General features: G+C 41.5%; 1 protein-coding gene across 2 annotated transcripts in view; it reads right to left on the bottom strand.

The window, feature by feature from the left end:
* The window catches only part of LOC121698440 (protein diaphanous homolog 3-like), a 295,588-nt gene extending 269,057 nt beyond the window's left edge, over positions 1–26,531 (bottom strand). For both annotated transcript variants that reach the window (XM_042080537.1, XM_042080536.1), the window contains exon 1: positions 25,881–26,531. In XM_042080537.1, coding sequence (XP_041936471.1) covers positions 25,881–26,015 — 135 coding nt within the window. In that variant the 5' untranslated portion in view covers positions 26,016–26,531. The remainder of the gene's footprint in view (positions 1–25,880) is intronic.
* Positions 26,532–26,955: the final 424 nt, after the last annotated feature.

Genomic DNA, 26,955 nt, shown 5'->3' with positions numbered 1-26,955 from the left:
TGGAGTGAGAATGAGAGGTGTTCAGAATTATGGATAACATATGGTCTGAGGGCATGCAGTGTATTGACATGGCCAGGGTTAGTAAGCCCACACACAGAGCGGAACTGACAAGGCTCAGTACGGAGCCCTGACAAGTTGAGAGTTGAATCAAACGCTGAGAAAAGTTGTTAATTGATGATGACTGATGTGGAGAGAGGGGGGAAAAAAGATGGCAGACAATCAACAAAAAAGGGGTCTTACCACATCATCCGTGAGATTTTTAATGTTTAATTGCTGAAAGGAGAGAGACAGACAGAACACTTTGATCAAAGAGGAAAATCATTTTGTGGAGTCAGTGAAGTGAATTCTAAGATAAAAATTAACTTTGATTTAAGCAGATTGATGGACAGCAGATTTAAGGAAACATCAGGGGGGAAAATTAAAGAAAGAGTCAAACAACAGGTACCACAGAATTATTCTATTAGGCCTACACATTTAAAGCCTATACTAGAATGTTTACAAATGTGAACAAATGTTTACCTCTCCTAAAACATCTGCTAGACACCCACCACAGGAAAACAAATAATAAGGCCATCATATGATCATCATATCAGTGAATCAAGCAACAAAGCAAAGCCAAGACCACACAATAATAAATGGATGTAGACCTATTAACAACTCTAATTGGCCGACTGGTGCTATTAACAACAGATGTCATTCTACAAAGAGTGTCTGTGTCTGTGCAGATTTTCAGAGCCAATCAAGCTCAGAGACAAACAGTGCAAGAGTTTATGCCTTCTGCCACTGCAAGAGCCCTGCAGAGGCTAGAGCTGTAGGCATCACACCACATCCATTAAATGTATGGGTTATGGGTGAGCTGACAGAGGCTACATCCACACTATTCCATTTTCATTTGAATACTCGGCCGTTGTGTTTTAATGTGGACAGAAAGTCTGAGAACTGTGAGGTCCTTAATGTTAGCTGCACGAGGCAGGGTGGGCATAGAAAAAGAAATGGCAAAGCATTTAAACTTGTGATGTAATGAAACTATAACATTTTAACAAAAAAACACCTAATACACCCCCCCACACACTCTCTCAGACACACACACACACACACACACACACACACTCTGCTGGACCTGTCAATCACACAGTCCAGATTCTACACATACAGCATACAATTAGAGACGACCAACTCAACCTCACACACACGGCTGTGCCGCAATCCCTCTCTATGATTTAATGAGTGCGGAGTTGATGTGGGAGTGGTAGTGAACCGCACACTTCCAACATGTTCCATCTGTGTGTTGCGAACAGAATCGACACTAGTGCCGCTGCAGAGCCGAACACTTGCAATCACCACAGACATCAATCAATACCTCTGCTTTTAATTAGCATTGAACTCCACACAGCAAAGCAGAAAATATGTCAACCTGTCAATTTCACCCCTCTAATGACTTACTGGGATTAACATTTCCATCTCATAACAAACTCGGAGATAAAGGAGAGAATGAAGACGGGGGGAGAAACAGATGAAGTAGGTGGGAGATATCTAGATACGAAATGTATAACACAATTTAGAAGAACTCCCTCAGACTGATTGGGTGAATACTCCTGAGAGAAAAGAGGAACTCATATGCTGAACACGTATGCATTGGAGACATACATGCAGTGGGATAATTGGTAGAGTAATTACTCAAAAAGGAGGGAAGATGTATAGGGAAAAAAACGTGATTGAATCCCACATGCATACATCTACCGCTGACAATTAGTGTGAGGTCTAAGCACATTGTCCCAGACACTTTGGAAGACTGATTCCACAAAATGTGACAATTTTAAGAATTAAAGAGCCAGTAAAAGTTAGAAATCAAATCAGAAGCTCATTTTGCTGCAGCTAACTGCTCGCTGCTAACAAGCTTCTGTGACTGGGGGAGTTTAAGGGCTAGGAGCAGAATCTGACTTTGCTGCAGTGTTTGTGTGGTAAGAGTCGCAAATGAAAGGCAAATTCTTGCAGAGAGTGAACCTGTTCTACCCCAGATTAAACAAAAAACAAAATCACAGAATGCTTTGATTGGTGCAAAAGTATCTGTACATATGCTACATTTACTTTTAGGCTATTTTCCAATGAAGCCAACAATTCACTTAATTCAAATCTGTGAGACTTTCATTCATGTTCTAGTTATTGTTTTCTTTCTGAGCCTACGAATAACATTAACTGAAAGGCATTCACCTTTTTGTCATTTTCCACAGTCTGCACACAAATGTGTAATTATCAACCCTGATAAGACAAGGTAGGCTATTCCTGTGGCATACAGACAGGGCTAAAGTTTAACTCATTGAGTGCCAAAAACGTAATATTACGTTTTTCCTTCCCATGCATTGAGTGCCAAAAACGTAATATCACGTTTTTAGCTTTTTTTTTTAATTATAAAACTAGACACTCTAACACACCTTATATGTGATTTTGGGAACTCTGTGATGAATGGAAATGAAATATATGACGATCGAAAGCTCATGAAAACGCACAATCTGGACATTTTATCATAACTCGGTTGCCGCTTTGGGTCGAATCAGTGACGCATGCACGTCAGGTCAAAACCAGGCCATTTTCGTGGGTCTTTCACTAGGTGGCAGTCTCGCCAGGTCTCGATGATCACTTCCCGGAATGTTTACACAAGTAAGTAACAGGCAACACTTCATATTTCATGAAAGACGTTATATCTCCATTTCTAGAAAAAAACAGCGGTTTTGATGAAAACTAGCCACTGTTTAGCTTGGGATTTCTCAGGAACAGAGGCGTGTAGAAATACACGTTTTGCACCCACCGAGAGCTTAAAGTCTCGCCTTTTAATCGAGCCATTGTATGTGTTCATAGCTATAAAACAGAATATGCTGTGGCTGTACAAAAATCATCAACAATGGTCTAGATTGCTGGCACTCTAGGACAAAGCTCCCGAAAACAGCTTGGCGTTCAATGAGTTAAGTATTTACAATCTCAGCCTGCTGTGTGATTAATAGCTGAAACTCATTAATAATCAAGATGTCTGCTATAATTAAAGGGATATTCCACCATTTGGGGAATTACACTCATTTTCCACTTCCCCTGGAGTTAAACAATTGATTTTTACCTTTCTCCAGTTCATCCAGCCGTTCTCGGAGTCTGGCGATACCACTTTTAGCTTCAGCCTAGCATAGACCATTGAATCGGATTAGACCATTAGCATCTCGCCTGCTAGCATCATGTTTAAAAGTGACTAAGATTTCCGGTAATTTTCCTATTTAAAACTTGTCTCCTCTCAAGTTAGAAAGTGTAATAAGACCAACAGAAAATGAAACATGGCGATTTTCTAGGCTGATTTAGATAGATAGATAGATAGATAGATAGATAGATAGATAGATAGATAGATAGATAGATAGATAGATAGATAGATAGATAGATAGATAGATAGATAGATAGATAGATAGATAGATAGATAGATAGATAGATAGATAGATAGATAGATAGATAGATAGATAGATAGATAGATAGATAGATAGATAGATAGATAGATAGATAGATAGATAGATAGATAGATAGATAGATAGATAGATAGATAGATAGATAGATAGATAGATAGATAGATAGATAGATAGATAGATAGATAGATAGATAGATACTTTATTGATCCTCAAGGGGAAATTCAAGAAAGGGGAAATTCAAGAATTTGAATTTGACATGGAACTATACTCTCATTCAGGCGTAATAATCCAGCCACTAACCAATTCGTCTGCTGCAGCTCAACCTTGTTGCTGGAAGTTAGCCTACGGGGACTATTTTCAGGTGCTGCATGATATCATTGTGCTGCTGCGGCCATGGTTTTCTTCGATTATTACGCTGGGATGAGAGTGTAGTGAGCAAAAATGTGTTAACATGGAGGCCATAGCTGGACATTAATATCTTAAAGTATTATTCCTAGTCTTTCTTTGTAGGATGAAAGACAAGCATGTTCTCAGCATGACTGGGCCATTAAATGTTTGTACTGCATACCCATTGATCTTTTTAGACCATAGATTTGGAACAGCATTGGCAGAAAGACGCCTAAATGTAATCTCTGCCTCCACTGGCCAGAACAAGCCCAACATCTCCATGTGACCCTCTGGGCACCAAGTCACAGCAGATTAGCCACTTTCCCTCTTTTGACACTGGTCATCTGACCAGCCAAACCACCACTGACTCATTCACTGCAAATCTGCACAAACAGGCCTAGGATCAGTTCCTGAGGACTGCAATGGGATTAGTATACTAAGCCCCCCCCAACTGTGTTCAGCTTTTCCATCCGTAAAGTAGACCCTTTAATAGCCATGACTGCTGTGGTCAAGCCCATCCAAGTACACTATACCACTCAGGGTGGACTCAACAACACCTGTAAGCCACGGTTATCAGGGGTGGCTAAAACTGCTTGGACTCTTTTGAACCAGGACAACCAGAGGTACAGTATAGGTAACAACTACCTCACATGGACATGCTGTGTACAGCACAGAGGAAGGAGAACAGAACTGAGCCACTGAGCGACCACAGGTTATGACTGCATGTGGGACAACTTGTCAATCATGCACAGATCAGAAATCGATGCTGCTGATATTGTTTGTATGTTGTGCAACATTGTCATGAAGCTTGATTTTAAAAAAATAAAAACAAAAAATAAAAACATTTTTTTTTTTTTTTTTTTTGTTGATTTATTAAACAGAACATTAATCAGAAGTAAAAGCAAACCACACACACATATTTTTAACTTGCCCAGTAATAAAGTCTTTCTGGGTAGGGGTAGAGAAAGCCACTAAAAACATTCTGGACAGTAAGGAATCTCTCACATTCAAAAATTGTCTGGGCATAAATACACAACATAAGATAAAGGCTAAGGAGCGAAAGGTCTTTCATATATTGCGCTTGACCGCTCTGAAGCAGGTGACACGGTTATGGAAGCAACCTAAAACACCAGAACTACACCTGTGGTATAATACAATAAACAAAGTATTTGAAATGGAGAAGCTTACATGCATAGCAAATGGTAGTCTGGAAAGGTGGAAAGCAGAATATCTGTGCTATGTAGATAAGGTGACAAGGTGCTCTGAAAGCATGGAAGGGGTCAGATAATGTGCACATGATGCATTTCATACATGCACATACACTGCGCATGCAGACACATGCAGACTCACACACACACATACACTCATGCACACACACTTTTCTCTGTACTCTCCTTTTTTTTTTGTCTGTGCCTGAATTTCTGTTTTTGTCTGTGGTTCTTTTCTTTGAGCTTTAGCTTGTATGTATACCCTCTGGGTGATAAATAAATAAAAAGAAAACAAATAATAATCTTAACTAATATTCTCTAAAGTAAGGGACTTACAGGAGAATTACGCCAAAACAATTAAATAAATGAGAGGGAGTCAGACCTGACCAGGTTTGGTAGTCAGCTGAGAGCATGGCCTCAGGCCATGATTTATTTTATTTTAATCAAATTTACAAACTCTTTGTGACTCGACAGAGCATCCCAGTACAACACACACACACACACACACACACACACACACTGCTTCACTACTAATCATTCCATTTGTTGTTTCAAAGTGCTATGTATCTCTCCATCTTTCTATTCGTCTATCAGCAGGGTCACTTTTGCCCCCTGGCAGAACAGCCTTCCCACTGGCCGGATGGCAACATGCCGCAAGGCAACACACACTATTAATGCCTTGCATAGCAAAACTGCAACGGACATAGCAAGCCACACCAACCCATAAATCACACACAAATACAAACAACTAAAAGGAACATGTTATACAAAAAATTAGGCCTAGATATTAAGTGCCTAATACCAATACAAATGCACACATTCAAATACAACTAAAGTAATATTGTGGTAGAAATGTTTTGACTATCCCTAAATTGAATGTGTTGAACATTACATTTTGAAATATTATATGGTTTTACATAGTGTTGTTCTTCTTTAGTATTGAGTCTCTCACTATTACAAGATACATTTCTGTACATTCGACTTGCTCTTTCCATGAATGGCTCTCTACTAAAGATCATGGGACAGCCAGTAGAATAGTGAAGGAATTCCCCAAGACAGACAAGTGACTATGTGATATGCGTTGCCTATACTTCTGTATAGTGCTGACATATAATTAATATCATGTGATATGGCCTCCAACAGCAGGAAAGATGCATATGTGGTATTTTGCTTGCTTTGTCTATTGTCTCTGCTGAAACTACAGCATGACAGTCATGGGTTGTCATATGCATGTAATAGTTTTGCCTGGAAACAATGTAATTGAACCTGTATAAGAGGTTCAAAGAACTTTGGATTTGCTGCTGGAACTTTGTTGATGGTAACATGTCACCAGTCGTAGTAGTAATAGCAAAAAAAAACTTGGCTGTCACTGTTTGGCTGTTTCTGCAAAGTTCCATAATGTCACCATCAGCTGAGAGCGAATCTGAAGAAGCTGACGGGCGAAACGTTGTTCACTCCTAATGAACAATTCATAATATTAGACCAGTGAGCGGTGGGGATCTCCATTTTCTGAAGTCGGATTAACCTCAGGTAACTTTATAATGTCAACTTGCAAAGACGCAAAACAAAAAAAGTGTTGACAAGAAAACTTACAACCACAGCTAATGGTTATTATTATGCCATTTATGTCCTCAAAGGATGTGAATCAAGTCGTATTTATATGCAGCAATAATGATATGTGGATGAATATGAAAAGTTATCAGAGAAATTCATATCTTCCTCCAATTTATAGCTGTGCATGATCAATGCACATTGATCAATGTAGGCGATAACCAGATTTATTCTTATAACAAATATCTATAGCAATTATTCTAATGTGATTTGTTCAGTGCTGGTCAGGTGAAAGGGGGTCTTGATCACATCTCATACTCGTAATGTTGTAGGTCTCTGCCGTGGGCCGTGGCACAGTTTCGGTATTGGTATTGAGATAATTATGGCAGCCATCATTTCAGTCATAATTTTGGTATAGTCACAACAGTAACACACACAAGCAGATATTTGTGCATGCATGAACACAACACACAAATACACACACACTGAAGTCTAGCTGAAAGTCACCCATTATCTTTTAGTCTCCATGAGAATCCATGAAATCCATGAAAAAGAGTGTAATTTGGAACAAGCTGGTGTGTGTGTTGTGCATGCGTGTGTGAGTGTAGACTGTAATTTTCAATCCCAAGGTAATGCTTCACTGACAGTACTTTAGGGGGAAGAATTTTAAATTTCAACAAACACCAATATTTGGGCCTGGTAATGAGGCATAATCCAAAGTAATCCATATCCCAAGCCTCAGCAGACTGTCCACATCAGCCACCGCCACAGGGTAGAGCACAGCATGCAAGATGTCACTGATTCAATAAACTAGCAGGGGACTTGTCTGCAGCCAAGACATAGGCATACACGCACATGCACACACACACACCTTCTGCCACCCATGCACAACATCATCAGACTAAGGCCAGAACTTTTCAAGGTTACAAAGAGGACAGACAATAGTGTGTGTGTGTGTGTGTGTGTGTGTGAATGAGTAAGACAGCACCTTGAAATGGTACCAAAATGTCATCTATGGGCTTATACATGTACAAATATATGGTGCCTGAAGAGTCTTCCACTCAGGAGTTCATAAAGCATTTTGCCTATGAAAAAACATATCTTCAGGCTTTTCTCTGTGTCAGGGAAGACAGGCATGATAAATATTTAACCAGTGTGTCTAATCACTTAAGTCATCCTCTTTGAAGAACTATGACTGCAAAGAGGGAAAAGAATGCCACAGATATTTGTGTGTGTGTGTGTTAATTACATTAACGTAATGTATCACACAAATGCACCACACCTTCATAAAGGCAAACACCTCCATTACCCAAAATGATTGCTTAAATAAACATGTAGAGCCTCAAACCGCCCCACTGCCTCCCCCGGCTGTCTGCCCCTGGCTGAGGAGAGGCAGACAGCCATTCCTTGTGAGGGGAACACAATCAGCATTTTATGCCACTCTCTAACCCATGCTTTTCCAGCAATTACAAGTAAATGTATTCACTTTGTCCAGAAATGTGTGAGAGCATATGTGTATGTGTGTGTGTATATGTGTGCACGCATTCACTCATGTTCTCCACAATGCCTCGTCCTGAATAAATGCCACGGAGATTGAGGAGTAGAATTTAAAGGCTGTCATTCAGGAAATTGGCAAATGTACTGCTAAGGTCTGTTAAAACAGAGCCCCCTCGACTTTAATAAAGTATATGGAGGGGGCTGGCACAAACACTGCTGCCACCATGACTGCTAATGGAGGGGTATGGCAAGCATAGTGAGCATTTATTCCAATATCTTGATATCAGGCATCAGTGCCCTTTACTAGTAAGCCTTCATGTCAGCTAGTTAACCAGGGAGCTACAACTTTCTAGTTAGCTTACTAGTTAAACGTGCTCTAAGCGATGTTACACGGTTTCTAAGCGTAAACATTTTTGTCACATACAGCAATCTCCTCACAATTGGCTAGCTGCTAAAAAGCCAAAATGCTTGGTTAACTCATTAAACCTGCTTATGACCTTACTAGTTAACTAGTGAGTCAGAAAATGTGCACTAACTTTAGTGAATACTGAAATGCACAATAGTTGGCTAGTTAATGTTTTTTCTTATCTTATTAGTTAGCTAGTGAGGCACAAATGCTTTATAGTATTTTGTTTTAAATGAAATATGGTCTTTTTTTCTTTGATAACCACCATTGCACAATCTACATTGTGGGTTATGCAAGCAAAACATTACTTTTACTTTACTTTTAACCTTTGAAACCCATGCACTTCCTTACTTGATATAAACACCATTGTTGAAATGTAAAAAAACTAACTTAGCTCCTCTCAGTATGATCAGAAAATTAATGCTATGAACATATAAATCACTTCAGAACGCTATGAAACACAAGCTGCAATTTGTTGTTGTTGTGTAAGCTAGGAAGTGGAACCAAGTCAAGCAGCATGTGTAAGTCTTGCAGCAAGAAGCTGTGCCATCTGGTGGAAAAACACTTAACGAAATATAAATGAAAGATCAATATTCGTTTTTTCTTTATTAGATTTTAAATATTTATCGGACGTTTTAACTCATTGAGTGCCAAAAACGTAGTATTACGTTTTCCCTTCCCATGCATTGAGTGCCAAAAACGTAATATTACGTTTTTAGCTTTTTTTAAAAATTATTACTAGACACTCTAACACACCTTATATGTGATTTTGGGAACTCTGTGATGAATGGAAATGAAATATATGACGATCGAAAACACATGAAAACGCACAATCTGGACATTTTATCTGGACATTTTATCATAACTCGTTTGCCGCTTTGGGTCGAATCAGTGACGCATCCACGTCAGCTCAAAACCAGGCCATTTTCGTGGGTCTATTACTAGGTGGCAGTCTCGCCAGGTCTCGCTGATCACTTCCTGGAAAGTTTACAGGCAACACTTTCATGAAAGACGTTATATCTCCATTTCTAGAAAAAAACAGCGGTTTTGATGAAAACTAGCCACTGTTTAGCTTGGGATTTCTCAGGAACAGAGGCGTGTAGAAATACACGGTTTGCACCCACTGAGAGCTTAAAGTCTCACCTTTTAAACGAGTCATTGTATGTGTTCATAGCTATAACACAGAATATGCTGTGGCTGTACAAAAATCATTAACAATGGTCTAGATTGCTGGCACTCTAGGACAAAGCTTCCGAAAACAGCTTGGCATTCAATGAGTTAAATGGCAATACAAATAGTTTGGAAAATGCCTAATATCGGCCGAGAATATCGGTCCTCCGATAAATCGGTCAGGCTTTACCTGAAACTGCATAGTTTACCTTTAATAATTAACTAGTGAATGCCAAATGGCCACTAGTTAACTAGTTGCCTTTACTAGTCAGATAATGAGGCAAAATGTTTAATACCAAACTATTTCAAGGCAGAATTCTCACTAGCTACCTAGTTAACAAAAATGCGAGGCTTGATATCAAGATAGAATAAATGCTCAATTGGCTTGCCAGAGGGGCATTTAGCAAGTGCAGCCACCACTCACAAACACTTCTTACAGCTTGATTTATTTTCTCTCCAAGGGTTAAGCATAAGCCTTGATGTGATTAGCCCCTGACAAACATCTAAATTCTAATTGGTCGGTGGCTACAGTACAGAGGATAGAAATCAGCCTCAAAACACATATCCACACATATACTTTCAGGGAACAGTCTGACCACGCCTTTAGAGACGTAAACCGCTGCAAACGCACAACCGTACTCCCGACAGGTCAGCAACCGAGAACAGACAACATCGCCAACCAAGCACTTAGCTCAGAATGGGGGAAAACAAATGGACTCAGGAATAAAGCAATGGCACTGACTAAGGTGCCCCTCTGCTTTGCTCAGCTCTGCATTCCAGTCCAATTCCCTTTCACCCTCCACCTGTCTAATTAAACAGAATTATGGCCGTAATTAGTGGCGTTAGCCTGCTCCTGTGCCATGCATTATTAATAATTATGGCTGTTTATTAGACCACAGTGCTCGGTCATCCATCATAGTGTTCCTGCCACTGAAAGGTCGACTCTGCCAAAGTCAGTGTGGGTTGGTTAACTGGAAACTACACCTTAGTGCCAACTGAAGTAGAGTTCCTTCACCCTTGTTGGTGATAACGTGCACCACCTAGGCATTGTCTCTTAAGAAGAGACAGAAAGCACAAAGTAGTAGAGGGATATGGATCATTTTAGAGTAAAGTGCCAACATCTTGTAGCTGTGTTTCAATCCAATACAATTAATGGCTTGATTTAAATAGAATCCAGTCATGCTCCGATTCCTCTTGTCCTTGTTGTCATTTGCGCTCCTGTTCAGTAGGATGAGAATGAGGATGAGTTGAAGGGCCAGGGAATATTAAGGCCCATCCAAAAAAAGCCTTAGCACAGCAACAGTTGCTAGAATACCCCATTTCCAGGCGCAGAACGACCTCGACAGGACGGGCTCATCAGGAGTCAAATTGGACACCATTCATAAGGGATGTCACAATGGTCAAGAAGTGGGACAAAGGAGACAAAGAAAGGAAACTAGGGAACATATTTGGCTCTTATGAACAGTGACTGTAAGAACGCAGGAGGAACAATAATTGGCAATATTCCCTTGAGATGAAGCAGAGACCCAGAGACCTTGTTGATATGCAGGCCAGGCATGCAGAGGTGTTCTCAGGAGGGGGGTTCCCTTCCGCATGGCCCACTGGTTCACAGCCACAACTGACCGGGTGGGTGGGTGGAGTGTGGGGGCTCTTCATTGTGAGCATCCTCCTCCTCAAAGAGAGTGAAAATGGGACCTACAAGCGATCTGTTTCAGTCACTGCACTATCTGTGAAGAGTCCCAGATAATTAAAATGCTGATAATGCATCTTTCAATTACCCCGGTGCTCTGCGTCAAGAGGGAGCACAGACTGCACTGGGAAAACAGAAAGGTCCACATCGCAGATGTCCGCCTGGCATCAACATGGTTAGAGCTTTGTGCGTGTGTGTGTGTGTGAGGACGCATACAGAAAAAATGGCAGAGGTGGCCAGACCATCACATCAGCCATCAAGGTCAGACCAAACACCCTCCTCCATCAATCGCTCCTCCTACCCCCTGACAAGACATATGAATGGCAAAGAGATTTTTCACTCATTGACGCTCGCGTGAAGTGGAGTGAGTCCCCATTAAAATCAATCTGACGCCCCCTCCATCAAGGTGAGAGCCGCTAATCATGTGGATTGCAGTCCATTAGGCCCGGCTGCCGCTCACCTGCTGCTAACAGGGCCTTAACCTTGGGTAGGAGGACCTATCTCTGTGCAGCGATCAGCCACTCAAGACAACAGATACGCCTTCGCCTGGTGGCGTGATGTATTAGGTGTGTGTGTGTGTGTGTGTGTGTGTGTGTGTGTGTGTGTGTGTGTGTGTGTGTGTGTGTGTCAAAAAGGCAGATTGCAAAAGACCGCAACAAGGCAAGATAATATTAGGGTTTTAGAAATTAAGAGGCAAAGATGCTTTAAAAATCATAAGCATCTTCACCATACTTCGAGTAACAGGAAGGTGCCATAAGTAAGGGATAATGTATAGAACGCCGGTCATTATGGGGAAAATAAGTCCCGACAGGGCGAACCGGACCCCGACGCGCCAGCGGAGGGGTCTTGTTTCGCCCTGAAGGGACTTATTTTCCCATGATGACCGGCGTTCTATACATTATCCCGCTTATTATGCGGCTACTTGCCAAAACGAAAAAATAAACTCCATGATATGTCTCTTTACACTTATTTGTTACCGTTTCATCGTGGCTTTTGCTGAGAAACAAATAGTTCGCAACACACGCTGAACTTGAATCAAACATTCTTTAGAACACAGCTGATCAACCGTCTGCTTTCACTTTTGAATGAAGTTCCAAGCACAAACTCCGTTGCCATTGACAGCAGTCATTCTTGTTTTCAGAGGTCCTTTCCCAAGAAATAATGACCGCTAGAACTTTCGGAAATCCCATTCAAGTCAATGGAGCATTCTACTTGCATTGTGAAGAGCCGTATAATAAATAACAGTAATTAGAGTGAACGCACACACGCACGCGCACACAGCAAAGTTGCATTGCAGTGTGAATCACTGTGGGGTGTGTGTGCTGTACATGTGCATGTGTTTTTGGTGGTGGTTGGGGTCTGCCTGATTTCTGGCTCTGGTGGAGAGAGGATAGAGAGGGGGAAGAGATAGACAGACTGTAAGAAGGGAGGGGGGGGGCAGACAGAGGCATTGGGGGAAAGGGTGATGTGGGATGCCTAGACAGACAGCAGACAGAGGGGGTGAGAGATGGACTAAAGAGATGACAAGCAACAGGGAGTGAGAGACAAAGAGAAGAGGAGTGCTACATCCAAACTCCATCTCACACCTCCCTAGCTCTGGAAGCACATCAGGTCACCTCATGTGAGCTAGAAGTGAGACACCCTGGAACCCCTAGCCCCTGCCCCCACCCACCCAATCACCTCTTCCTCCTCTCCTGGGCTTTTGATGGGACACCACAGCTCAGGGTTGCAAGCTTTATATCACATTTGTCTATTTTTATTTCCCAATTTCCCCACTCAAGGGATTTCATGTCGGGACTCATCTACAGGAGTTTGCAAGGCAGCATGTTGCTAGAGATGCTCCACATATACCATTCCTTCCATGAGCTTCCTCGGCCCCACCCCCATCTCAACGAAAACACACACAAAGTATTCCCCTGAAGGGCAACAACCCCATAAACTCATAGGCAAAAACCCACTGCGGCAAAAACCCATGTCCCCCTCACCTCTTGTTGCTGCTATTGCTTCTACTGCCACAGCACCCTGTTACCATGGAGACAGGAAACAATCTGTCTCCGAGTTTGTGTGTGTGCATTTTTACGTGTGTGTATGTGTAAGAGAGAGACAGAGTGAGAGGGAGATAGCCAGAATGAATTCACTCATCATGCCAGTCATGAACAGCCATGCCTCCTGTTGTAGGATGAAACCACAATGAGCCACCATACCTTCAATTTAGCTGATGAGCACCTCAGACAAACAACAAACATATATTTGCAAACAAACGCACACAACTGTAAAAGCAAAACACAAAAGCATGCCACACACCAAACACAAAAGCATGCCTGAATACAAGCTCTCTCTCACACACACACACACACACACACACAGCAGATCTTGCCTCCACAAGTCTCCTCCACAGCTTTTCCTGCTGATCAACACTGAACTACCCGCAACTCCCTCCTGAGCATGACATTGGCCCACTGCTTAGGCACTCGCTTGCACAAACACACGCTGGGGCTCGACATTCACACTTGCCAAGTTGCCTTTGGCAACCAGATTTTGGCAACTGGCAACCATTTTGTGACCGTGGACAACCTCTGCTGGCAACCACCATCCAACTTAATAATGGGAAAAAAATATACAACATAATTTCAACAAATTAAACCAAAAACTGTACCATATCAACATTTTTAACCAATTCACACAACAGCAACACAGATGGGCAAATAGAAGATGCTTCAGAGGTCAGTATCCAGGTGTGTGTGGTACCCTCACTCGCTTTCTGCCCATCTCACAGTGGAGAAACCATTAGGGACAATCTGTGGTGTTACAGCCTGCAGCAAACATTCCACATCAACAATTTGAATATTTTAAAAACCTGTTGAACCTGTATTGACATTTTGATATAGGGTCATTCCACGTCAATTCAACCAGGGCCCACGCACTTAGGTCTCAAAAAATTCTGAAAAAATTACCAGGTGTACCTGTTACATAGGAGACACACTGTAAAATTACTTTTATATAAGATCAATACTTTTCAAGATACAGCCAGTTTTACAGGGGGAGGGGGGTGTCGATTTTGTTTGGCCTCTTTTTTTTGTCAATGTTCACAAGCCCATAGCGCAAGAACTAAACCATGTAGGAGGCTCAAATGTTGCATGCTGGTACATAAATAGGAATAGTTTGTAGCAAAATTATCATGTTTGGTCTGGATGATCCTGCATGATCATAGCTGTCCCTCAAAGTTGATCAAAATTGTATTGGAGTTTTTGGCTGGGCTCTGTTTAGGCCTTCAGAAGACATATTTGTACTTAACATAGGCTCTTGATTTATTTCCCTTACTGAGATAAGTAGAAACACTCTCACAAAAAGCAATGAACAGAAAATAAATTCCTTCAGGGTCTGAACAGCAGACCTCACAAGTCTCACAAACAACATTTTGATTGAGACAACTATGACCATGCAAGATCATCCAGACCAAACGGGATGATTTTGCTACAAACTATTCCTATTTATGTACCAGCATGCAACATTTGAGCCTCCTCCGAAATGCATGGATTCCAGTTTCTTCCAGCAACTGGAATCCATGCATTTCCACAGAATTATTTTTGGAATCTGATCCCTTATCATACCTGTTCATTCTTACTCGTCGCTCGACTTATCGTGACTAAATTCAAGATGGCTGCAAACGCTAAACTTCGTGAAGATACTGTCTGTATAAATCGTCTTGTAAGTAAACTACCAGTGCTTTTTCAAAGTTCTCAATGTCTCGTTTTAAATGACAGGGCCCTCGGAAGTCTACCAATGAAGTGTGGAGATACATTGAGCCTCGTAAATGGTGTTGTGGTAAATTATTTGCATGGCTAGCCCGATGCCGAAGCACCACCATTGAAAAAGCTGTTGGTAGCATCTGCTAACTAGCGCCAGATTTTGGAGTGCAGGGGACAAGCCGAGATGGGCTATGAGACATACGTTCACACTCGGTATCATGTTTCAACACACTTTAGGTCAATATCACACTGGAATTCTCCTTTAAGCATGGGGTTCTTTTCAATATAAGCATTCTTCTATGTATGCCAAAACCACCTTGAGTGTTTGTTGCCAAAGAATGCAATTTTCCTTTCATCGATAGAGCATGATTCCAGACAAAATTACTGCAGCATTCAGCAACTCCAGCCATTTGCATTATGTAGGCCTAATTAAATGACAGGAAAGGCTTTTACCTGGAATGCCCTTTAAATAATCTAGCTAGAGGTCGGATGATAGGTTTTTCTACTGTTTGTCCAATGCCGATCTTTAGAAATCAGGGTCAGCGGATGACCGATACATGCTGCCGATTTCTGGCCAATATTTTGGCCTTTTTTCCCTCTATTTGAATCATAATAGAGAATGATAAGATGATAAGAGTTAAAGTCTTTCCGTTTTCTCCTAGGAACAATGTTTTACTTTTCCAAACGTTCCAACTGGAGTCTGCTGGTAGTTTAATTGACACAAGGGGCAGCGTGTGTCACACGTGTTCCTCAGCAATAACACTGGGCTGCCCGCAGATGCACCTGCCTGTTAATCAGCGTAATATACTTGGATACCGGTCGTTGCAAATTACTTTTAAAAAAATGCCAAAAAATACTTTTAAAGATTTTCTTTTTGCCGGTTTGGTTACCCCAAGATGATGTTTTTTTCTCTGTAACTCTCATTTCTTTATGATTCTTTTGTAAATTGCTTCCCTTCAACATCACTCACAGCAATACAGAGGGGGGGCTTGACCCAAAATCACACAGAGGGGTCATTCCATGTGAATACAGCCAATATCGGGGTATCATGTACATGACACCTCTCAGATTTTGCTGAAAAGCGGTGAATATACGCCTTATGTTACCAAACAAAGGAATCTGAAACAGTTTGCCTGTTACGTTTGAGATATTGACCTAAATCTTCAGATTCCTTTGTTTGGTAACATAAGGCATATATTCACCGCTTTTCAGCAAAATCTGAGAGGTGTCATGTACATGGGTGGCTGAGTTGGCGTGGAATGACCCAGAGTTCAATGTCAGCTGAGTGAATCTGCTGGTACACACAGCACAGATTGGAATCTTGGGGTGGGAGTGATTAGTGGGATTCATTAACGGTCATATAGTGCTGCAATTACAATGTTCCAGACGAAGATTTATTTTAACCACTGCTATCTTGTCTGTACTAATTGTCTGCACGCAGACGGTAAGAGACAGACAGTAGGCTCGCCTACATAAAAAGAAAACTACCTGTACTGTAACAATGTCTCTATCAGCAATCATCAGCAGACGAACACACCATAATGTGTTGCTTGACTAGAACTTTGCAGAATTTATTTCCATTTATTTTATCTTGACATCAAAACATTGCCAACCATTTATTTTAATTATCATATCTTTAAAGCGATGGTTCGGAGTAATTTCATCCTAGGGTCCTTTGCACCATGACCCCGAGCCAAACACCCTCCCAGAACCTGTTTTCCCTTGGTCGAACCCTGGTCGAGTAGCACTGTCAGAAACTAATGAGTTTCTGCAGTCGTAATGGTACCAACTTTTATCTCGTAAATTACCCCACTAATAATGACCTGAATGGTACGAAACTTCTACAGTAGTACAACTATGTTCTTTACTCAAAACGAGGCATTGAAAAGTTTGTAAATACACCAGTAGTTTATTTAACACTTGCCTGATGGATGCTACTATACCGCTGCGTCGACGTTACTTCTGTGATTTGGGAAAAGCCCGTAAAAGTCCTGGCAGAAAGCATGCATAAGGATGTAGATCCAGGAATGCACTAATATTTTGTTCGTAGTACCAGTTTGCAACAATTATTAGTTAACAATATGTTGTAAACACTTCGGAAAAAAATATTAAAAACTGGATATACCAAAAAACGTTGATGTAATCGCTCCCTGCCCGGACTTTTCCCAAATCACGGAAGTAACGTCGACGCAGCGGTATAGTAGCATCCATCAGGTTCTGGGAGGGTGTTTGGCTCGGGGTCATGGTGCAAAGGACCCTAGGGTGAAATTACTCCAAACCATCGCTTTAATCTAATTTCTTTTATGACTTAATCATGTGTGATTGCTCAGTTGCTCTAAATTCTAGTGAGGACACTAGATCAGCTTTAGCACACAAAACATATTAAATAAATACACAGAATACATATGGAATGTCAACTAGTTGTTAACAGTATCTGGAGTAAAATGTCTGATCCGTCTTTTTTTTTTTTTTTTTTTTCAAACCACATAACTGATACAAAGCATCCAATGTGTCACTATCATACATCCATTCACCTGTAGGAAAACTGCTAAGACTTCAAACTAGATAGCCTAAGGTAGGGCTGGGCGATATGGCTAAAATATAATATTGCAATATTTTTAGTCTATTTTACGATATACAGTTGAAACCAGAAGTTTACATACCCTGTACATACACATGCTAAAGTTGACTAAAAAGAGGAATAAAAGGAAGTGCCGTTCACCGTTACAAGTTAATGACCACTGAAACGATTTTGGAAACATTATTTTAAGGTACAAAAGAATCTTTGGTGTTGCTTTAATGTATCTCATGTACAGGAAACTGCGATATATTGAGTATATTCGGTATATATCGCCCAGGCCTAGCCTAAGGAGAGCCTTACTCTCGAGGTCTGAAATAAATGTCTGCCTGTGTAAAACATCCAAAAACTACAGGTCCAGTGGAACCTGGATGGGTTCTTTTTACCTTCCGATAACGGAGCATTTTGCACGGCCATTGCTCATGTTATTAGATTGGCACTACGGTCAGGTCTAAACGCAGAGCCGAGTCCAGTGTGACAGGCCGGCTATTCACCACGCTGATCCTCACAGCTAGTAATGAGTAACCACACAGGGAAGCCACCAGTAGCAGTCAATCACACAACAGCAGACCTGAAAGGTGCCTGCACATTGCCAATGACATGGCCATAAATATAATAATGGAAAGAATTGAATAACTCTGAATTCATAATAGAGGGAGGGGGTGGGGCAAGAGAGAGATAGAGAGAGAATGAAAGGAGATCATAAACGAGAGAAAAGGGGGAAGAGAAAGGGGGTGAGAGAAAAGGAAGAGGGAGAAACGTTCAAAAAGGGAAAATGTAATTGTAATTGGAACACCCTCTGAAGTTGTGCTTTCTCCTCTTTGTATCACCATTGTTATTATGAGGTCCTTAGATGTGGAGAGGAGGGGGGGAGAGTCAGACCTTTTTCATTTGGCCACACATTCAAACGTCCACCACCAGGTCCGGCCAGCTACTGGTGTGATAAAGGGCCGGCAGCTGCTGTAATTGCTTCTCTTGCTTTGGGCTCTGTTCAATAAGCACAGTGCCTTTGCCACAGCGACTACCAATGAGGAGGAGGAGGAGGCAGCCAACAGCCCCATCCCCTCACACCTGCCAAGGCCGCGTATATTAAACTCAGTACTCCTTTCCTCCTCCCGGTTTGTTTTGCGTATTCCCTCTGTGTGAGTGAGTGTCTAATTTCCTATCTTTGTGACTGTTTCTGGGGTTTCAGGGGGTGTTCTTTAAACAATAGAATCTGGTCAGAGGTGGTATCATGCTGTGTGGTCAGTCACAGGTAGGTAGGTGGGGGTCATTATCAGATTAGAGAATATGTGACATGGCTCATTTCCCATACTCAGATACTCAGAAAGGGGGCTCAGATCAGAAGATCATAAATGCCCCACCTCCAAACTGTAACCTGAAGAGAGGGATCCTCAAAATGCCAATCGTAAGTGTAGCGATTTCAATTTGTATAACAAGAACATAATGGTTACCCTATGTAGGTGGTAGGTGTTCAGCTCAAAATAATTGTAACAGAAATTGAATTATCCCATTCACTTAAAACATTTAATCTAGATAGGCTAGTGCTAAAAGATGCTTATACCTGCTTCATACTCACTGACTTATGGGGTCTCCTTTTTAAATCACTTATTACAATATTTTAAAACACCACATAGCCTACCCACAGCTGCCGCTCAATTCACACCAACACCATGCCAGACGCACACACGCAGTCTCTTGTGCTACCCCACATAGGTGTCTCAGCTCAACTTCCCACCCAACATTCACTAACTCTCTCTCTCACACATACACATACACACACACACACGCGTCTCCCTTGCGGCCTGAAGGGACAGTGGGCTATTGGAAGAGGGACATGAGTGAGATTGCCCATGAGATGCCAGCTGTTGGCACTCCAGATGTCCAGGCATCGCCGCAAACGCTGGGCGTAAATTGTTTTTCTTTTTTCTCGCCTCCACCCCACTCCCTCCATCTCTCCCTTTCCCAAATCCTCTTTTCGATCCATCCTCCACCTGCTCCTCTCTTCAGCTGTCTGCGATAGAGGAATCAATCTAGCAGTTTAATTGGCGACCGTTCCTCTTGTTGCGTTGACCCTCATCATGTTACCCTCCCGTCGGAAGGGTAGTTTGGGGCTTGTTCTCTCTCTAGCTCCATCTCTCTCTCTCTCTCTTTTATTCACGCACTTTCCCTCCGTCTCGTTCTAATTCTCTGCCTCCGTAGAGCCAGATGGGAGAGGTGATTGTTGGCTTAGGACAATGCATTCTGAAGGGGACGGCCGAATGTCAACGAACAAATTCGAACACCTGCTCTGGCAATTGCGGCTAATCGGCTAAATTGAGTGCTTTCTGACTCTCCGGAAACAACTCACTCCGGCCTCATCAAAGGACTCATTAATAATGAGCTTCGGGTGGACTCCTCAAATTAAGACCGGGGCCGAGTCTTGCTTATAGTCCAGGGAGGCAAATACTGCTTTATTAGAAAATGAGGGGAAAAAATAAGGACTGAAGAAAGAACAAAAAGACATGACAGATGACATTTTGGCTGTTGATCAAAACTGGCCAGTGACTATTCAGCTGCGGTTATCGGACACTAAGAGTACAGCCCAAAACAATGTCAATAGTGTAAGTGGTGCTTATTGTTAGGGCCTTGACCCATTCAAACACTCATTAATAAATTATATACATACATGCATGCCTTCATTCATGCACACAAACACAGCATGGGTACACATTCCACAAGTGAAAATGTCTATTAATTTGAGAGCAAGAGCCAATTCAGTTCAATCATTTTAGTTTGATGAGGCAAACAATAGCAACATTAAAAAAGCATAGCCGACAGCCTAACCTGAATTGTGTCAAACAACATATACAAAAACATGACATTATTAACAGAAATCCAAACATAACTAGGCTATTTATGAAAAATAAGGTCACAGAGAATAAGAAGCTTTGTGTCTTTTGGCTCTGATTATTCATGCAACTAATTATTTTTAATTAAGTCATTGGACAACAAATTATTTTTTCTTATTCTTGTATTGCAACATTCTGATCAGGCTACTAGGCTAGACTATTTCTTCAGCAACTATTGTTTTGAACAGAGTTTGATATTCTGCACAGGGACAGAACTCAATGTCCATATGCCTGAGATTTAACAATCAAAATCAAAAGTGATCAAGATCTCAAATGACAAAGACCTACACATTTAGAGGGTTAAATGAATTTCCCTGTGAAATTCCATGTCCCAGGACAGTTCTCTTTTAGGTTTTAGTGAACCCGGCCACCTTATAGACTTCTACAGGCAATGTGTGTTTAGGGCTGCGGATTTCTAAAGACTACAGTACACACTAAAGAGATCTCTGATATCATGGTTTTCTAGCACCACCTAATGGACAGCCAGCAAACTTCACAAGAATAGCACACTACAGGAAAACACTTCCCAGGATGATTCATTCTGTGCTGACATTATGCCATCCTTACACCAGATTTGGAAAAGATTTTTGAAAGACTACAGTCTCAGACCCACTCACATCTAAAGACAAGTCATTGAGTTTTTAAATCACAGACTATGATTTTGCAGGGTCACTATTTACAAGACTGCATCTAGATTTCTAAAAAAGACTACATCAAGACTACAAAAAGTTTGCCTCGGACTGACTTGAAACCGCTAAAATGGGCACCTTACACCAAACAATCTAATTGACGGGAGTGGGCCGCAACTCCAGTAAAACTTTCATGATTTTATTCCAACTTTGGAAATTTAGTCGCCGACTGTGAAATCGTATGGTGTAAGGCCCAAATGCTTTCATTAGGTTACTTGTTGGGCACAACACAGACAAACCAAGGTATTGTTTTCCTGTGTGGCTCTGAGAAGACAACATGCACATAATTATTTTAAGCAAAAGCCTCATCAACATACTTTTAAACATTTACTAAGGTGAGCATATTATTTAACTAAAATGTAATACTACCTACCAACACCAAGAGTTGATTTTGAAAATGCTTTAAATGTTTTTGCCGGTACATCCACTAATCACTAGTCTGCATGAGACAAAGGTTCACACTGCTTTTCCCATCGTACAGTAGATGCTGGACACATGATTATGTTCAGTTACTAGAATGCATCTCCTTTCTGTTCTTAGGCTACATCAGACGAGCTACTGGTCACTGTAGGGTGGCTTGCTTCACTTCTCACCTGCAGAAACCAATTAATTTCCAACCTAATTCACAGGTCGCAATCGATAAGAGATGTGGCGGAAATAAGCATAACAGACTCCTGCACGGCTTGAAAATCAAATGAGGATTAGGCAGGAGAGATTGGAAAACAATTAGCAGTGAAGACACTGGAGCTATTCTGTGCCATGTCTTCCTTTTAAAACACAGGCTGCCAACACAGCAAGTTGAATCATTTTTATAATGAAAGATAGCTTCTGCTGCCTGGGAAAAAGTGATAATCCAGAAGAAGAAAATAAAAATCAAACAAAGGAATTCTGTCCAGTTTAAAGCAAATTCAGCAGTGTTTGTGTGTGTGTGTGTGGAGGGGGGGGGCTACAGAAAACATCCTTTGTTTGAATGCAGGTTGCGTCTACATCGATCGGCAGCTCAAGCTGATGTTAATCAGAGTTTCAGCTTGCGTTTTGTGCCCGGAGGCGAGACTGCATTAATCTCCAACATCATAAACAACAACACGCTTACCATTCATCAAACTTTCAGCACCACTGTGGGCAGTAACCAAACACACAGCAACAAGGGGAACTGGGGGAAGATCCACCACTTTAGTTGTATACATACCCCCACATATAGCCTAGGCTCTGTCTGCATGGCAGCTCTTTGGGTAAAGAGAAACTGCAAACTGCTGACAAAAGCCCTTCACACACACTCTCACACACACACACACCAAATGTGTTCCAAGGGCCCCATCTGCAGAGCACGGAGCCAGTAACATCAAGGCTCTGATGAACAGGCTCAAGTCCACTTTGTCTGCAGTCATGGTGTGGACCTGAGCAGGATGCAAGGAAGATTCAGTTCAGCTGATTACATTAAAGGCAACATATACATTCACTCTCTAACACACACTTATTTGTGCTTAACACACACACACACACACACACACACACACACACACACACATACACACACACAAATAATCCCCGTCATACACGCACAACAGCCAGGAAAGGACAGCTTTTCCACTAGCCTGCAGTCTGATGCCCTTCATGACACACATACATAGAAACTATCAAACAACACAATCAGTACTTTGAAAATATTGACTGAGCACATAGAAAACCACAAAAGAAACTATGTTTCATTCAGAGACCTGTCAAAGTGAATGGAGGTCATTATCTCTGCAGTAAAATGTTGGGCTGTTATGTACTGCAAATGCAATAAGAAACGCTTTCAACGGTCTTGGCATTCCTTTCTAGATTACTAAGGCTTCTGGCATTGCCCTATCGAGTGCATGCTGACAGGTCGGCATAAATCAGGCCACTAACATAAGAATTCCGGCGGTGTCCCGCCAAAATGAAGAAATGGAAAAAAGGGGAGGGAGTGAGGTGAGGGAAAAAAGCTGTTTGAGTAGAGAGCAGCCAAGCATGACAATCCCTCTGGAGCAGGCCCACACCCTTCCTCGTTCCTGAATCCATAACAGAACGCGCTGCATACAAGCACGTCTTGTGGGCATACATGTAAGTACACACCTAAAAAACATTCACACAACTGAAAACAAACAGACAATCACACACACACGTACTCATTCACACAATTGAAAGCCAAACACACATCTGAAAACCTGCACTCAGGGTTCCTACACATTTTCCATTTCAAAATTCCATACTCAAATTTCTATGACCATATTCTCGACATTGCGGCCACTTCCGGTTTAGGACAGCTCAGTGAAAACAAAGGTATGGACAACTGAAGTGAATTAAAAAATGACACTTAATATTCGTCCATTTAGCTGGGTCGAGCCAGCTGGCAGTTTGTACGGGCACTCACTCAATCCAGCTGTCGTCAACTTCAGACTAACACTTTTGCCATTCTATCTAGCGTAATAGCTATCAATTAATAAATACAACCATGAGGTTTGGTTTTCACCGAGGGGAGTTCATAGATACAACATAGCCTACATATGATAGACTGCTGGCAGAGGCATCAGAAATCAATTTAGACAGTATATTTTGTTTGCAATAACAGTTTATCAGATAATGCAGTATCCATGTCTTGGTAACTTTCACAAAATCTAAAGGAAAAAGTCTACCAGTGTTTTAGCCGAAAATAGCAGAGCTATGCAAACATACCAGTGCACAATGATGTAGGGCACTTTCATAGACCAGGGGATCTCAATTTGGTTTTGGTATCAGGGTCCCCTTGTGGGAGAGAATTTTTCCTGAGGACCCCCATGTAGTTGTATCTTGACGATGGGGATTGGGGACTGACAGTTAAGCTACACAACAGTAGGAATGGTTCATTATGACCTGAGTGAAGTGATTAGTACTGTAGATGCAATAGTCTGGAAACACACATATTTCTCCATACCCTTGTTTTTTTTCTATACTTATCCAGACCTGGAAATTACTAAAATCAAATTTCATATTTTTCCAGATTTTCCATACTGCGTAGGAACCCTGTGCACTACGGCTTATGTTTCTTCTCTCCTTCTCATTTTCTCATGCATACTGCATAAACTCTGACTATTACCCAGCACCCCTCTGCCTCTAGGACAGCAAAGGCTATGGGCGCGATTAATCATCAGTGGAAGATTGGCCATTACTACAGCGAGAAGCCAGGTATTTGTCTAGGCCTCAGGCAGTGGCACAGCTCTGAACAGCAAAGCACTCTGGGAGAATACGGCGAACCATGACAGGCACAGGTCTGTCTCCACGGGCAACAGGCAGCAATTACATCCTGGTCCGAGAACCACTTATCATGCTGTTGGTGTACATTCTGTATTACTTACACTTGGCAACAGGAAAGAGAGTGTCTAAGTAAATGGTCTGTTCCTGTCCATTACAGTGCATGTCACATTCTGCTGTAATGCATATCAGAACTGTAGTGATTCATCAACACTTATATCTTGCACAAAATCATTGTTTGGACGCACATGTCTGATTTGCCCTGTTCAGAAAACCCATGCGAAAACTAAGACTCAACAAGTTTTAACACTATGGCCCCATACATACAGGCATAGAATAGATAATACCTCATATAGACAGAACAGTATGATTGCTCTCTCTGGCTTATCACCACCACCACTACAGTACATCTGACTGACTGAGTCCAATTCACTATAGTGGACTTATAGCTCTGAGCTAGATGTCCTCACAGCAATGTTAATCAATATCCTTACACATGTTTGAAACATTTGACCATGTCACAATAATCTGTTGTTTACCTTAACACGTGGATAAGGTAGGGTACAGTAAGCTAAGACGCAGACAGACACAATGCGACCTGTGAAGCACGGAAGCGAAACCGGCTTAAGGCTACTTATCCTTGACTAATTTTATCCTTTGATACGTAAGTCAACAAGCACAAATCAATGTCCCTGCAACCAGTGTCTCTACAACACCAGGAGTCAAAGATCATTCATAAAAACCCGCCAGTAGAAGTGAGCGTGAATACCATAAGAGTTTGAAAAAAAAAAGGTTTCAAGACATTGCAAGCGTAGCTGTCAGTGTCGTTCGAAGAGACCAGAAATGCATGGAAACTATTGCAGTGTGTCTGAGCGACTATTTACCCATTCATAGATGTAGAATGTGATGTCTCATTATGATAATAAAACATGGGTATCATACTGGCTGTAAAATAGCACAGGGTAAAGTTGACGTTAAAAATATCAAAAACATAATAATGTTCATGTAAGAGTATCAGTGCAAATAATCCCTGTGATGTGCGTGTCTTCATAGTGTTTAACGTTATAGATACCCCTCAGTGCATGGTTGAAGACGAAATGGGTAAATTGGCTAACGTTTAGTTAAAAGAGACCAAAGAAATATACATTAACGTACCGTTAACGTTCGTGATCATGGTTGCTGGTCTGCAGCCAAACATACAGTCAAGTTAACTAGCAAGTTAACGTTATTTCAATGACAAGGCTGTGCTGCCAAAAATGTAATAGCGTTAGATAGCCATCATGCTGTCGGCGAGGCAAAGGTGACATTTAGCACCTTTTGTCGTTGGTTAACTTCAGGTGTGACTGCAAGTTAGCATAGCTTTGATACTTACGAACTTTGGTTTCCTTTCTGCATCTTCACTTCCAGAACTTCCCATTACCACTCCCGCGACGAATCCCTTTTTACGGTGCAATTTATTGTCTCGACTTTGGCCAGAAGTATCATACCTTTGATGGTAGTTATCCATAGTAAAGGTAGGAAGATAGCAAACTAGCAACCAAATGGTGTCGTTAGCTACAGTATAGCACTAAGCCTGTCAGTTGGTTAACATTAACAACGACCTAGAAAGTATTTCCTATCATACTAACGTTATGTCCAGTAGGTGTTCCTCGTTTATTATCCCAAATTACCGTGACAGGCTAATTAAATCCTGCCATCCGGTATAGTTGAGGGGATACAGCAACTAGCTAACTAGCTACCTTTAACATAGATAAAACCAAACGCTAATGTTGACGTTACTTCTTTAGCTGACGTTAGCTAGTTTAGCTCCAGCCGATGTTAATCCAATTTCAGGCTTTTTTAGATCACCTAGCGAGGTAACTGGCGTACCGGCATATGCCACGCGTCCAGTTTCATTTATACAATAGTATAAGAAAAATACACGTATAAATGCGGACTCTATTGAAGGTTATCGGCAACTTTCTCAACAAACTTGCAGCCAAATGATCCAGGCGATAGAAAAGTACGCCCTATGCTGGCAATTCTGAAAAGCCCGCCATGTAGGTTGTTCAATGACAGCTCTAAGATAGCCAATCAGATTCATGGTCCAACGCAAGTGGGTTGGTGTCTAAGTGGATACGTGCAATGTGATTGGTTTGATATAGGAAAACTTCTCTGGTGAGTCATTTGACAGTTATGTCTTCTAAAAGGTAATGTATGGAAAAAATCTATCTTTTAGGCTACTGTCTATGGGAAAAATAGATAATAGTCGGGAAAGCAGAGGCGAAGTTACCATTCACGTTCACCATGTGTCATCAGATCCATAGATAGACATACGGTTCTACAGCTCATGCAATTAGCTCATGGTGCAATGCTGCCACCTACGGGACACATGCAGGCACATGATTTATTTTTTATTTTAATTTTTTTTTCAAAATCATCTCTCAGTGCAGTGATATGAACCCTCT

This window comes from Alosa sapidissima, chromosome 23, assembly GCF_018492685.1.
Source record: "Alosa sapidissima isolate fAloSap1 chromosome 23, fAloSap1.pri, whole genome shotgun sequence".
In the NCBI taxonomy this organism is placed as follows: Eukaryota; Metazoa; Chordata; class Actinopteri; order Clupeiformes; family Clupeidae; genus Alosa; species Alosa sapidissima.
The sequence above is the reverse complement of the archived record's forward strand: the minus strand, read 5'-3'. Positions and strand labels throughout refer to the sequence as shown.